Genomic DNA, 14,725 nt, shown 5'->3' on the forward strand with positions numbered 1-14,725 from the left:
CCTCTCCTCCTCGTGGCTCTATCATACGCTCTCCTCTCCTCCTCATGGCTCTATCATACACTCTCCTCTCCTCCTCATGGCTGTATCATACGCTCTCCTCTCCTCCTCATGGCTCTATCATACGCTCTCCTCTCCTCCTCATGGCTCTATCATACGCTCTCCTCTCCTCCTCATGGCTCTATCATACGCTCTCCTCTCCTCCTCATGGCTCTATCATACACTCTCCTCTCCTCTCCGTGGCTCTATCATACGCTCTCCTCTCCTCCTCATGGCTGTATCATACGCTCTCCTCTCCTCCTCATGGCTCTATCATACGCTCTCCTCTCCTCCTCATGGCTCTATCATACGCTCTCCTCTCCTCTCCGTGGCTCTATCATACGCTCTCCTCTCCTCTCCGTGGCTCTATCATACGCTCTCCTCTCCTCCTCATGGCTCTATCATACGCTCTCCTCTCCTCCTCATGGCTCTATCATACGCTCTCCTCTCCTCCTCATGGCTCTATCATACGCTCTCCTCTCCTCCTCATGGCTCTATCATACGCTCTCCTCTCCTCCTCATGGCTCTATCATACGCTCTCCTCTCCTCCTCATGGCTCTATCATACGCTCTCCTCTCCTCCTCATGGCTCTATCATACGCTCTCCTCTCCTCCTCATGGCTCTATCATACGCTCTCCTCTCCTCCTCATGGCTCTATCATATGCTCTCCTCTCCTCCTCATGGCTCTATCATACGCTCTCCTCTCCTCCTCATGGCTCTATCATACGCTCTCCTCCTCATGGCTCTATCATACGCTCTCCTCTCCTCCTCATGGCTCTATCATACGCTCTCCTCTCCTCCTCATGGCTCTATCATACGCTCTCCTCTCCTCTCCTCCCTGTGGCTCTATCATACGCTCTCCTCTCCTCCTCATGGCTCTATCATACGCTCTCCTCTCCTCCTCATGGCTCTATCATACGCTCTCCTCTCCTCCTCATGGCTCTATCATACGCTCTCCTCTCCTCCTCATGGCTCTATCATACGCTCTCCTCTCCTCCTCATGGCTCTATCATACGCTCTCCTCTCCTCCTCATGGCTCTATCATATGCTCTCCTCTCCTCCTCATGGCTCTATCATACGCTCTCCTCTCCTCCTCATGGCTCTATCATACGCTCTCCTCTCCTCCTCATGGCTCTATCATACGCTCTCCTCTCCTCCTCATGGCTCTATCATACACTCTCCTCTCCTCCTCATGGCTCTATCATACGCTCTCCTCTCCTCCCTGTGGCTCTATCATACGCTCTCCTCTCCTCCTCATGGCTCTATCATACGCTCTCCTCTCCTCCTCATGGCTCTATCATACGCTCTCCTCTCCTCCCTGTGGCTCTATCATACGCTCTCCTCTCCTCTCCTCCCTGTGGCTCTATCATACGCTCTCCTCTCCTCCTCATGGCTCTATCATACGCTCTCCTCTCCTCTCCGTGGCTCTATCATACGCTCTCCTCTCCTCCTCATGGCTCTATCATACGCTCTCCTCTCCTCCTCATGGCTCTATCATACGCTCTCCTCTCCTCCTCATGCCTCTATCATACACTCTCCTCTCCTCCTCATGGCTCTATCATACGCTCTCCTCTCCTCTCCGTGGCTCTATCATACGCTCTCCTCTCCTCCTCATGGCTCTATCATACGCTCTCCTCTCCGTGGCTCTATCATACGCTCTCCTCTCCTCTCCTCCTCATGGCTCTATCATACGCTCTCCTCTCCTCTCCGTGGCTCTATCATACGCTCTCCTCTCCTCCTCATGGCTCTATCATACGCTCTCCTCTCCTCCTCATGGCTCTATCATACGCTCTCCTCTCCTCCTCATGGCTCTATCATACGCTCTCCTCTCCGTGGCTCTATCATACGCTCTCCTCTCCTCTCCTCCTCATGGCTCTATCATACGCTCTCCTCTCCTCTCCGTGGCTCTATCATACGCTCTCCTCTCCTCCTCATGGCTCTATCATACGCTCTCCTCTCCGTGGCTCTATCATACGCTCTCCTCTCCTCTCCTCCTCATGGCTCTATCATACGCTCTCCTCTCCTCCTCATGGCTCTATCATACGCTCTCCTCTCCTCCTCATGGCTCTATCATACGCTCTCCTCTCCTCCTCATGGCTGTATCATACGCTCTCCTCTCCTCCTCATGGCTCTATCATACGCTCTCCTCTCCTCCTCATGGCTCTATCATACGCTCTCCTCTCCTCCTCATGGCTGTATCATACGCTCTCCTCTCCTCCTCATGGCTCTATCATACGCTCTCCTCTCCTCCCTGTGGCTCTATCATACGCTCTCCTCTCCTCCTCATGGCTCTATCATACGCTCTCCTCTCCTCCTCATGGCTCTATCATACGCTCTCCTCTCCTCCTCATGGCTCTATCATACGCTCTCCTCTCCTCCTCATGGCTCTATCATACGCTCTCCTCTCCTCCTCATGGCTCTATCATACGCTCTCCTCTCCTCCTCATGGCTCTATCATACGCTCTCCTCTCCTCCTCATGGCTCTATCATACGCTCTCCTCTCCTCCTCATGGCTGTATCATACGCTCTCCTCTCCTCCTCATGGCTCTATCATACGCTCTCCTCTCCTCCTCATGGCTCTATCATACACTCTCCTCTCCTCCTCATGGCTCTATCATACGCTCTCCTCTCCTCCTCATGGCTCTATCATACGCTCTCCTCTCCTCCTCATGGCTCTATCATACGCTCTCCTCTCCTCCTCATGGCTGTATCATACGCTCTCCTCTCCTCCTCATGGCTGTATCATACGCTCTCCTCTCCTCCTCATGGCTCTATCATACGCTCTCCTCTCCTCCTCATGGCTCTATCATACGCTCTCCTCTCCTCCTCATGGCTCTATCATACGCTCTCCTCTCCTCCTCATGGCTGTATCATACGCTCTCCTCTCCTCCTCATGGCTGTATCATACGCTCTCCTCTCCTCCTCATGGCTCTATCATACGCTCTCCTCTCCTCCTCATGGCTCTATCATACGCTCTCCTCTCCTCCTCATGGCTCTATCATACGCTCTCCTCTCCTCCTCATGGCTCTATCATACGCTCTCCTCTCCTCCCTGTGGCTCTATCATACGCTCTCCTCTCCTCCTCATGGCTCTATCATATGCTCTCCTCTCCTCCTCATGGCTCTATCATACGCTCTCCTCTCCTCCTCATGGCTCTATCATACGCTCTCCTCTCCTCCTCATGGCTCTATCATACGCTCTCCTCTCCTCCCTGTGGCTCTGACTATCTATGCAGATAATGGCTCAAATCCTACTCTGCGTTTGATGAATAAATGATGACGTCAGCTTTTCACCACCTGTGAGATGATCAAAAAGTGTGGAGAGGAGAGGGAAGTTGTGACAGTGAGCGTTTCCTATGTCCAACAATTCACAGCTAATCTAGTATCATCCAGTTCTAACAGACCTATATTTCCTATGAAGGAAACAGGAGTGAAATATCAACCGTTAAGGAGGGGTGCTTCAATTCAGCCATTCCCAACCTGTGCCCCCGGGGGCCCACTGGTGTGGTGGGCCACGAAGGTATTGCAAGTGGGTCGCCAAATCGTTTGCAAAAAAAATATTGAAAATTTGTGAAAAAATTATTATGTATGAGAATGCATTTCTCCATTGTTGAATGACACCGTTATTTAATTTGTACTAAATTATTTGTTAATTAGCCTATTGCAGACAGACCCTCACTTTTTAGTTTCTGATGTCTGTGTGGTGCTGATCATAGAATATATATTAAAGATGGACACTGTGCCTCCACCTCCTCCTGGTATGCTCTTGTGAGGTTTAGTGAACCAGATTCTGCGCACTAGTTCTGTTGGGTTGGAACCTGTGAGACCCCGCCCCTCTTTTTATGTAGCTGCTGTCTCTAGCTTTACGTAGTGTATTTATATACAGTCAATGCTCTAGCTGTGTAAATATGACACTTTCACTTCTAATCATTTTTGAGTCATCAAAAGCAACCATGTAGATTCACACTATGAGGTCTGTTTATCAAAATGACGCCTGTATGGAAATCAGATTTTTGTTGTCAGATATTTAGAGGAACCGGGACCAGTCCATCATCTCAGCTGATAGCAGCCAGACTCCGAGCTGCTCAAGCTTACTTCCTTTTGGAACAAATGTTGGTTTAACAGATGACATGATCTAAGTGAAGCTTCGTGTAGGCTATGTAGCATTCACTGGGCTGCCTCTCTGAGTCTGGGGCTCTAACTAACGTTAGCCAGGCTGCCTGGGGCCCATACCGCAAATGTAGGATAAGCAGATCCAGGATCTGTCCCTTGATCTGGTTTGGCTTAAACCAGATCATTGCAATCAAGCTAACCCGTACCACCACGACGGTCATCAACTCGGTAAGTGGATCCAGGTTATTTTTTATCAAGCTGAGAGCGCGTGCGCATAAAAAGTGCGTTCTCTCCGGCGTCTGACCAATCACAACATGGAGACGCCAAACACGTCATCGGCCGCGACTGGCAGCAGCAGCAGCAGCAGCAGCAGCACTACTTCACACTGGAGGAGCAAACTCTAATATTAAGGAAATATGAAGAATTTAAAAATATCATAAAAACAAAATGGCACCACTGTTGCACATAATAATGGCTGAAAGGAGGGCTGGCAAAACATTGCACATTGTCTAAATGCGTAAGTTATTCAGCTTGCTTGATTTCACCACGAAAGTTCAGCCATCTCCGTTGCGCACGCGGTGCGCTTTGGAGACGTATGCTTTGACGCGGGTGATTCCAATGACATCAAGGCATTGCTTATACTAGGGATGGGCGCGAGCACTCGGGTACTCTAGCACTCGTTCATAACGTCAGTACTCGAGTAACGTTTCTGCTGTTCGGGTACTCGCCCCACTCCCCACCCCTTTAAGAATGGTCTAGATTAGAAGATCTACGCATGCATCGTCATGTGGATCTGGCAGCATGAACTGCACGGCCGGGCGTCAAGCCAGCCAGAATGTACAAGTACGTCATCCGCTTTGTTGCTTTCAAAATAAAACGCTTATTGTAACCTTATTTATTTTGACTAATGTGTTACAGCCACAGTTGCATGCCATATAACATCACAACGAGTATTTTGATACAAGGATGCTGCTTCATTCGTTGAAATACCTTTTCTCCTCCAACATCAATAAGCTATTTACTTTTGTTTAAGTAACATTATTTTGAAAGTTTTAACCGGAAGTTTTCCAGCTCTTTCCGAAAATGGTGGCTGGAGATATTCTCCCGAATGAGAAGCACGCTTCTTCATAGCGCACGCCCGATAAAACTCATTCAAAATGTTGCACTAGTTTACTGACTACACTGTCGTTTCCCATAATGTTAGTCACAAGAAATGTGGAGAAAGAATCACTTTTTGGGAGACAATCGCATCATGGTGATCACTATTCAGCAACAATGGACATGTATTGGAAATGCCTTTGCTTGTTTCACAACTTGTCTGCTCCAAAGCGCTAATCCAACCATCCAACGGGGATACTGTCTGAGGTAGGCTTTAGATGTTAGCTTAGCGTCACCTAATATCACAGTCAGTCCCTCTCCTGACAAAAAATGCTCCAGGTAGCCCCATACAGAGCAGATTACCCCTGCTCAGTCATTACCATAGTAATCACACAGCCTGCGCCCCCCGCGCGAGTACTCGAGCACTCGTTCATAATGGAAGGAGAGTACTCGAGTATTTAAATTGCTTAAAATGCCCATCCCTAGCTTATACAGTATTCTGCTGCGTGTAATATGACACAAATCCGTAGCAGTAGCTCCGTTAGTACACAGGCGACTTTATGAATGGTCCTGCAGATAGTATTTTTGCCGAGGTTATCCTGACCATTCTATTGACAGTCAATGGTGCTGATGGACAGCTCCTTTTACCGGTCAAATAAAAGGTGCTCTGAGAAGGCATTCTTTGGCCTCCGTACTGTTTACACTCGGATGTTGGCCGCAAACATTTTGGAGATTTTCAATTGGTTTAATTCATTACAGCCTCTTTCATCGCCTGTCTGACAAAGGGCCTGATCACACAGGGCAGGAGATGAGAGTGGGTTTGATAGTGAGGCATTCATTAATTATTGGTTACACTGCAGCCTCCTCTTACACAGGCAACACACACTCTTATCAGCTTGAGAGAGGGGAGGGGGGGGGGGCTGAGAGAGGGAGTATGTACTTGGGGTCACGAAGTGCACTCTCTCTCTCTCTCTCTCTCTGCATTCCTATCGTGCGTGGCGTTTGTGCAAAAAGTGAGAGAGAAAGAGACCGAAAGAGAGACAGCTCTCGTGCAGCATCCCGGCCTTTCAGACGGTGTGTGTTGTTCAGTGTGGCCGTGTTGAAAAGAGCCGACAGCTTCGAAACAGCTGACGCGAGGCAAAGATGCATTCCCAAATACCACCTCCATTAGGGCTGGGTTAAAAACATTGATATATCGATATTGAATCGATATTCATGTGAAGGAACAAGTATCGATACATAAATCCCAGTATCTATCTTTTAAAATGCATTTTACATTTTTTTTTTATAAACATAGGCTATAATATTATAGGCTGTGTGTGGTAGTTAAAACATAAGGCTCTTTCATACACAGATCGCGGAAAAATAGCCGTTTAGGAGTCCCGTAAAGCCAGCCGCCTCGCCACAGAAATTGCTTTCACACGAGCCAAGCAGCACGGCCACATTACCGTGCTGCTCTGTACTTTCAGGTGAAATCCCCCGCTCCCGCATTGAAAGGCGAGCAGAGGGATTTCCAGCTCCTCCTAGCCCAAATTAATATTTTCATAGGTTAGTGTAGCCTAGGCTACTGTATGATGAACAAATTCAATTCAACAACAGACTTTCCTCCTTCTCCTAGTCCGCTGAGGAGATCTGTATCGGCATTTTCATTGGCTGTTTGCCGATATCATAACTTAATAAAAAAATGCGCTAATTTGCGGCTGCTGCACCTGGAAGAATCCCCTCCTACAGTAGTTCTGTGTCTGGAGCAATGTCCCGCCCACAGCGCTATCTGATTGGTTACACATCAAGCAATAGCCTATCAGAGAGCTCAGAGATCAAATCTTGACACCTCACCTCAGTGCTTTCTGTTCAGCCGCAGCCTGCACTAGACAGGGGGACAGTGCGAGGCTGCCTGAAGCGAGAGCAGCGGACTAGTTGGCTGTTGTAACTGTAACACTCACACTGTGTTAAGGTAAAGCAGCAGATATTGTCATGCCAAAGTTGTAATAAAGTTAATATACATAATAATTACCTACGCTGACATTGCAAAAACACCACGATCTTATGAGCGATTCGTATGAAGCGCTGCCTCGCACAGTGTGGTGTGTGGAGATAGGTCTGTCTATCAGTCTACTTTTTTTACTTTCACTCGTCACTTTCTTGATACATGAGGTGATTTCCCCTGTAATTTTTTTATGAATGAGCTGACCATTCGCACCTTTTCCGGCTCGCTGCGACGACCTTTCAAGTGGAGGCGGGTTGTCCGCCAATACGGCGATGTGACAACCTTTGGTGCCGGGACAAAAGGCGTACAAGAATTACCCACCAACGCGCGTTCATGCCTTTCAGATCGGAGCCGCGAATCCTAATTTCCGCGCATTTTTCGGCTTTCATGGCCGGTGTGAAAGACCCTATAGTTTCAAGTTGACGTTTATTTATGTTTGTAGTTGAAACAAAAACATAAATACTGTAGGCTACATGTGCATTGTGCATGCACCATGAGCCAGATGTACAGACCTCAAATCTGTTTGCACTATAATGTTTGTGAACTGGAAATGTTCATGAGCTGTATTTAATTTTATTTACACAGCTTTTATACTTTATGAAACACTGTTTACAACATGCTGCTGTTCAATGATTCTGTTGTATAGTGGAAATCTAAATTTGTTTGGCTTCTCACAGAAGACTGTAAAGAAAGAGACAGAAGACTGTAAAGAAAGATAAGATGTTGAATGACTATGTTGGTCATGTTTAAATAAAAAATAATTACATGATGTAACTGCTTGCTTTATGGTCGATTCTTAATGTAAATATTAATATGTTTTAATAATGCACCAGGTCAGAGGGTTCCTTGTACAATTTACAGCATTAGTTCTTTGAGAATCTCTTCCATTATCAAAGCAAAACTGGTATTGTAACTAAAATAACGATCTCGAATCGTATCGTATCGGAAATCGTATCGACTTGGGACCTTGTGTATCGGAATCGTATCGTATCGGGAAGTCAGTGGCGATACCCAGCCCTAACCTCCATTGCATTGAATTCCACTGTAATCTGTGTGTGTGTGAGAGAGAGAGAGAGAGAGAGAGAGAAAGAGAGAGAGAGAGAGAGAGAGAGAGCATGATTTATGCGAGTCTAAGCCTATATGCTTGTCCAGACAGAAGCGTAGGCTCGCCAAAAACACTTCCGCTGCACAGAGGGATTTTCAGGGAGCCGGAACAAAATAGTTGAATCTTCACATTCCCAACACATTCCCATGACGTCTGTACTCCATGTCCTGCCTGCATCATCATCACCATCATCATCATCATCATCTGATGTTTTTCCAATAGTGCTTGTGCAGCTTTGCAGATCACATCCACAGTGCAGGGCAGGCAGGCTGTCTCCACTTACATTGAGCGCTGGTTTCCTTGCATTCAACGCGGCCGGCGAGGAGACACGGTCTAGACAATCCCTACAGGAGATGCTGAACAATGACTTCATAGGGGAAAAGACCCACAAAGGTGATCCATAGCAGATGTGAGCGTGTTCAGCCACGGCCCCTCCCAGGGGCACTGAGGTTTCCAGAGCATCTAGGGGCCGGTGTTGCTGCTGGATATTTATGGGATGTCTATGGGGGATTGGGCTTTGTTTTGCCATGAATAGGGGTATCTTGGAGAGGAAAAGCTGCGAGAGGATATGCATGCAGGAACATGTCAACAGACATACATACAAACAAACTTGAAATAACCACCTCGCAGTTGTATGCCTCCGCCAACAAGTCCGTTTACAGCCATGTTTACAGACTCCAAATATATGCAGTGAAGACTTTGAAGGAATTTAATAAAAGCTTGGTATTAGGGCTGGGCAATATAATCGATACGGCAATATATTGCGATATTTTATTTCCCAATACTGTATCGATACTTGGACGCCAAGTATCGCGATATTAAAAAAAAAACATTTTTTTTTTTGCAGGCCATGCCATGCCATGCCAGGCCTCTGCATCTGGTGATTCCCACCCCTAATCGATACTGTATCGATATTTCCCATATCGATGCGTTCAGTAACACTCAACACTCAGTAGTTTTGACTAAATGTGTCCACTAACTTATCAGTATAAAGTGATGTACATATTATTACACTACCTGTGTGGTACACACAGTGTGTTGTATCTTTAGCTCTATTATTTAATTTTGAGTAAATTCTGTAGAATATCGCAATATATCGCAATATGTATCGCATCGCAATATATCGTGATACAATCGTATCGTGACCTAAGTATCGTGATACGTATCGTATCGTGAGATCCTTGCCAATACCTAGCCCTACTTGGTATTACGTTTTTTTCTTCTTCTTGACAAAATGGAAGTCATCACTATATCGACATGTATGATACCAGTGAATAGATTTCCAGTGAGAAACATGCTGTCTTCACTCTGAGGTTTAGGCTTACAGAGGACTGATGGAGAGCTTCTTCACGTGGTTCAACCACAATCACCTGAAGCTCAATATCAGCTAGGCTGTCATCTAGGGAGAGGAAGTGAAGTGGATGGACTCATACAAGTATATTGGGGTCCAAATGCCTATTTAACTTATATTAGCCTGTAAATTTCATGTACATTCAATGTAAACTCTTATTTAACTCCGACGGTAAATTCATGTAAATCCACTGCCTATTTAACGTCTATTTAACTCAGTCTGTAAATCTCATGTAAATCCAATGTAAATTTATATTTATCATCCACAGAACACTTCATCACCACTCATGAACATATTGTATATATTTACTCGATTTGATTGCACTTGCAACTTTGTGATTGTCTTTAGTTATCTTCCTACTTATCTCTGTATATTGATGTGACCGCTACGCTGCATACAGACAAATTCCTCGTATGTAACTTGCATACTGTGGCAATAAAAGTGATTCTGATTCTGAAATCAATAGGATTATGGGCGCACACCCCCCAATCACCATCAACGGCACAGTGGTGGAAAGGGTGGACAGCTTCAAGTACCTGGGAGTCAACATCCACCAGGACCTGACATGGGCCGGTCACACCGCCACTAGTCTCTTAAAACAGACTGTCTCATCTACATCCGGCGAATGCAGCTATACACAGTCTGTACGTTACACCCCCAGAACATGCACAAGGAAGTTTGGAAAAAACCTTCAGACTGGAAGGAAGTTCGACAAAATCCAACCAATCACGGCACGTGTGTCCACGAAAAGAAATTCTGATTGGACTAATGAGCGGAAGACCCGCCTTAAAAAAATTCTGATTGGACTAATGAGCGGAAGACCCGCCTTTCTGCTTCCCATTCCGGTTGGTGCATGATTCTCCCCCACGAAGTACAGACGGTATGGCGGAAGCATTTGAAAATTGCGGAAGCCAACTCGTCTGTTCTAAGAGACTACACCGCCACTGTTGTCAAAAAGGCCCAACAGCGACTACACGGACTCAGGCGCCTGAAGAAATTTGGGCTAAGGCCAGAAATCGTTAGGGACTTCTACAGAGGCACCATTGAAAGCCTGCTGATTGGCTGCTTCACCACCTGGTACGGGAACTGTACCACCATGGACCGCAGGGCGCTACGGAGAGTGAGACGCGCGGCCCAGCACGTAACAGGATGTGAGCTGCCAGAACTGCAGGAACTATATAACCAGCAGTGCCTCAGGAGGTCCCTGAAGATCATCAAAGACACAAACCATCCCCACAACAGCCTGTTCTCCCTGTTACCCTCAGGGAGGAGATACAGGGTTCCAAAAGCACGCACAAATCCCTTGAGGAACAGTTTCTTCCCGCAGGCCACGAGACTCCTTAACATACACAAATAGTGTAGTAGCTGTACTGTACTGTACTGTAGCTGCTACCATTACGTATTTCTAATGTTTAATTGTATGTTTAATTAGGAATATGCTATTTGCACCTGTATGTCAAATACGCCGAATTTAAAATGTTTAAGCACGTCTAAAGTATGCACATGACATGTGCACCTACGTATGTGCAGTGAATATGCCACTGTCTCTGACTTGTCGTATCACTCTACTACCTTATTGCTTGTTGTGTCTCTTGTTGTTTTTGCACTCATATGCCCTGTTATATTTGTACTATGTTGTAAACGGAGTCCACAGCACAATAATTTCACACATGATACTTGTACCACGGAGTGACAATAAAAATCTTGAATCTTGAATCTTGATTCATGTGATTATGGGTTTAACTTCAAGGATTTTGGTGTCTGCAAAACTAAGTGACAGCACTTGGCACCGTTTTTGTCCAATAACCCAAGATCTTTTTTTCAGCTACAGTGGTAAGCAAAACATTATGATGTCACAGTGATGTTGACCTTTGGACTTTAATATAAAATGACATCACTTCATCATTTTATCCTACTAGCAGTATAGAGAGGCAAAGTGAAACGTCACTTCCTGCTTTCTCCCAGTACCAGCCGCTGAAAAAATATGAATGGCGGTGAACGGAGAATAACGTTACTTTGCTGATCCCGTTTGAATTGTGCCACGGGGTGCCAACGTTAATTTTGTCGATTTAAAACATAACTTTGCATGTCAAGAAAGTTGCAGTTTGTCGCCAAACTGTTGCACTAGAAGTTATAAATCAGAAAGACTACATGCACTGTTGCCTAAGTTTCTTTCTCTACCGGCAAAGCTGAAGACCGGCGACATGCCACGAGCTTCCACAAGCTATGTAGTTTTTATATGAAACTAACCCCTACGTTTCAGTTTGACGAGTATGACGACAAACTGCGACTTTCTTGACATGCAAAGTTATGTTTTAAATTGACAAAATTAACGTTGGCACCCCGTGGCACAATTAAAACGGGATCAAAAAAGTAATGTTATTCTCCGTTCACTGCTATTCATATTTTTCGCAGCGCTGGTACAGGGAGAAAGCAGGAAGTGACGTTTCACTTTGACTCTCTATACCCGTGCAGTGTATCTATCGAGTGTAAATATACTGTGTCTCTGTGTGACCGCCCGGTGGAGGCTGTGCAGCCATTGTGCAGCATCGCAAGTTCGGCCATTAATCTGCCCTAATTACCTAATTAGAAAATCTGTCTCCGTTAGGTCAGGGGTAGAGATGCAGCGGTATGAGTTTTTGACGGTATGATAACCTTGGACAAAAATACCAAGGTTTCACGGTATCACAGTATCGCAGACCTTTATGTGTTATTGTGAAATCTGGCAAAAAAAAAATAGCCTACTTTTTTTTGTTTGTTATTGAACTATTTATTTCATCTAATTAACGTATGTAAAACTAAAACACACATGCTTATCTTTTGTCAAATCGGATTGGACACTGGACATAAATGTTTCAATGTTAATGTGCACACACACACACACACACACACACACACACACACACACACACACACACACACACACACACACACACACACACACACACACACACACACTTTTATTTGTATCCAAAAGTACTGTAGGGCAAATATTAGAGATCCAGATATTTTGGAAGAAAGTAGCCGTGCAGACACTGGATGCATGTGCTGTACGCACAGGAGAAATAGTGTAGCGCATTGCTAGCTTATAATGGATCCAAGCAGACATAATGTAATGTAAACACACACACACACACTTCTGCCTCTCTGTGCGTCACACACACACACACACACACACACACACACACACACACACACACACACACACACACACACACACACACACACACACACACACACACACACACACACACCTCTGCCTCTTATTTAATGACTGTTGTTACTTCTCTTCAGTGCAATACGCCGGCATAAAACGTTCGCTCAGTCAAGTAACGTTATCGTTAGTTAGAGCAAAGACAGCTGAGTGCTAATTAGCCATGTTATGTTATCGATAACGTTAGCCTATGACAGTGTTTATTTTACATTCATCCTCCTGCCGGTGGAAATGGTTTATGTCCGACACGATGTATGATGACGCAAGACGTTTAACGTACCTTGAATTTGGCAAATAAGGAAGGACGGGTGTTGTTCCTGCAGATGTGCTGATTCATGTTTGAGGTATTTCCCCCTCTAATCCTCCCTGGCCATCCCTGCTTTTACCAAAAATATTCCCACACACCGCGGAGTTTGTCTTTTTCGACGGGGCCGCGGCCCACCGCCTGGGGGAACGTTCTGGGGATTCTCCTTCAGCAGCCATTATCACGTTGAATTACAATAGGCTACGCACAGGAGTAAACGATTGACTTGATGACTTCTTGACGATCACAGCTACACTGATTGCTGAGACTGGGCAGCTGGGGGGAGGGGCCGCGTAACTGCACTCTGTCTGGGCACTTTCTCTCTCAGGGGGAAACAGGTGATACCGTGGGGAAGGTATGACGGCAAAACTTAGTGGTTTTGATACCGTGACTTTTTGAAACCGAGGTATACCTTCAAACCGGAAACCGCTGCATCCCTAGTCAGGGGTGCTCTGTACACTTCCTGAAAGATACAGCGCGATCACACATAAAATGGCATAGCTGTGGCTGAACACAATTTCTGCTGACTAAATCACTCCACATTCTTATTAGGATTAGACATTTGTGTGAAATTTGGTCATAATTAGCGTGTGAATTATTGAGTTGTGGCCAAAAATGTCTTGAGAGGTCACAGTGACCTTGATCTTTGACCACCAAATTGTAATCAGTTCATCCTTCAGTCCAAGTGGACGTTTGTGCCAAAGTTGAAGGAATTCCCTCGAAGGCGTTGCTGAGATATGGCGCCAACGAGAATGGGACGGACGGATGGACGGACAACCCAAAAACATAAGGCCTCTGGCCATGGCCATCACCGGTGGAGGTATGAAAACACTTGCAAAAAAACAGAGACTGACAAAGCTTTCTTTGTGTGTTAGTTTGATCGTTAAAATCTGGATACTAGTTCATGACCGCAGAGAGTGAATTTGTCAAGCATTTTATCAAAATGCGCAGCGTGCACACACATGTACAAACACACACACACACACACACACACACACACACAGTTCACTTACAGAACTGGAGGCTGAGGCTGACGATGGCCAGCACTGCCCCGCCCACCACCACCAGGACGAGGAAGCGGTTGCGAGCTAGCATCCTGTCACGTGATTGGTCCGCGTCCCTGTTGGTCAGCCATCCACACCACACCGCATCCCTGCAGACTGGACATAAACACTGAGTGACATAAAGATAATGTGGTGACAAAATCACAATCAAACAGCACCAAGGAAGCCAAGGATGTTGGCAGCACAGACAGAGAGAATCCTATAGGCCAGGGGTTCCCAACCTTTTTTGTGCCAAGGACCGGTAGATACATGGAAAAAAAAGTCACAGACCGGTTGCCAATTTTAATGGTTTTAGTTACATATATTTACTCACCCGGTGGCGACAAAGGGTAAATAATAGGGGTGGGGGAAAAAATCGATTCACCTAAGTATCGCGATTTTTAATGTCATGATTTTTTGAATCGATCTTTTATTCCAGAATCGATAATCGCCAAAAAAAAAAAAAAAAAATTTG

At 45.8% G+C, this 14,725-nt stretch overlaps 1 protein-coding gene across 1 annotated transcript in view; it reads right to left on the reverse strand.

Moving 5' to 3' along the window:
• Positions 1 to 14,342, reverse strand: part of pxylp1 (2-phosphoxylose phosphatase 1) — a gene marked incomplete at its 5' end in the record, with an annotated part of 54,534 nt that extends 40,192 nt beyond the window's left edge. The window contains 2 exon segments of the mRNA XM_083637355.1: positions 14,221 to 14,324; positions 14,326 to 14,342. Of these exon segments, the coding sequence (XP_083493481.1) occupies positions 14,221 to 14,324; positions 14,326 to 14,342 (121 nt within the window).
• Positions 14,343 to 14,725: the final 383 nt, after the last annotated feature.

The sequence above is a fragment of the Poromitra crassiceps genome, assembly GCF_964638095.1.
Source record: "Poromitra crassiceps genome assembly, chromosome: 5".
In the NCBI taxonomy this organism is placed as follows: Eukaryota; Metazoa; Chordata; class Actinopteri; order Beryciformes; family Melamphaidae; genus Poromitra; species Poromitra crassiceps.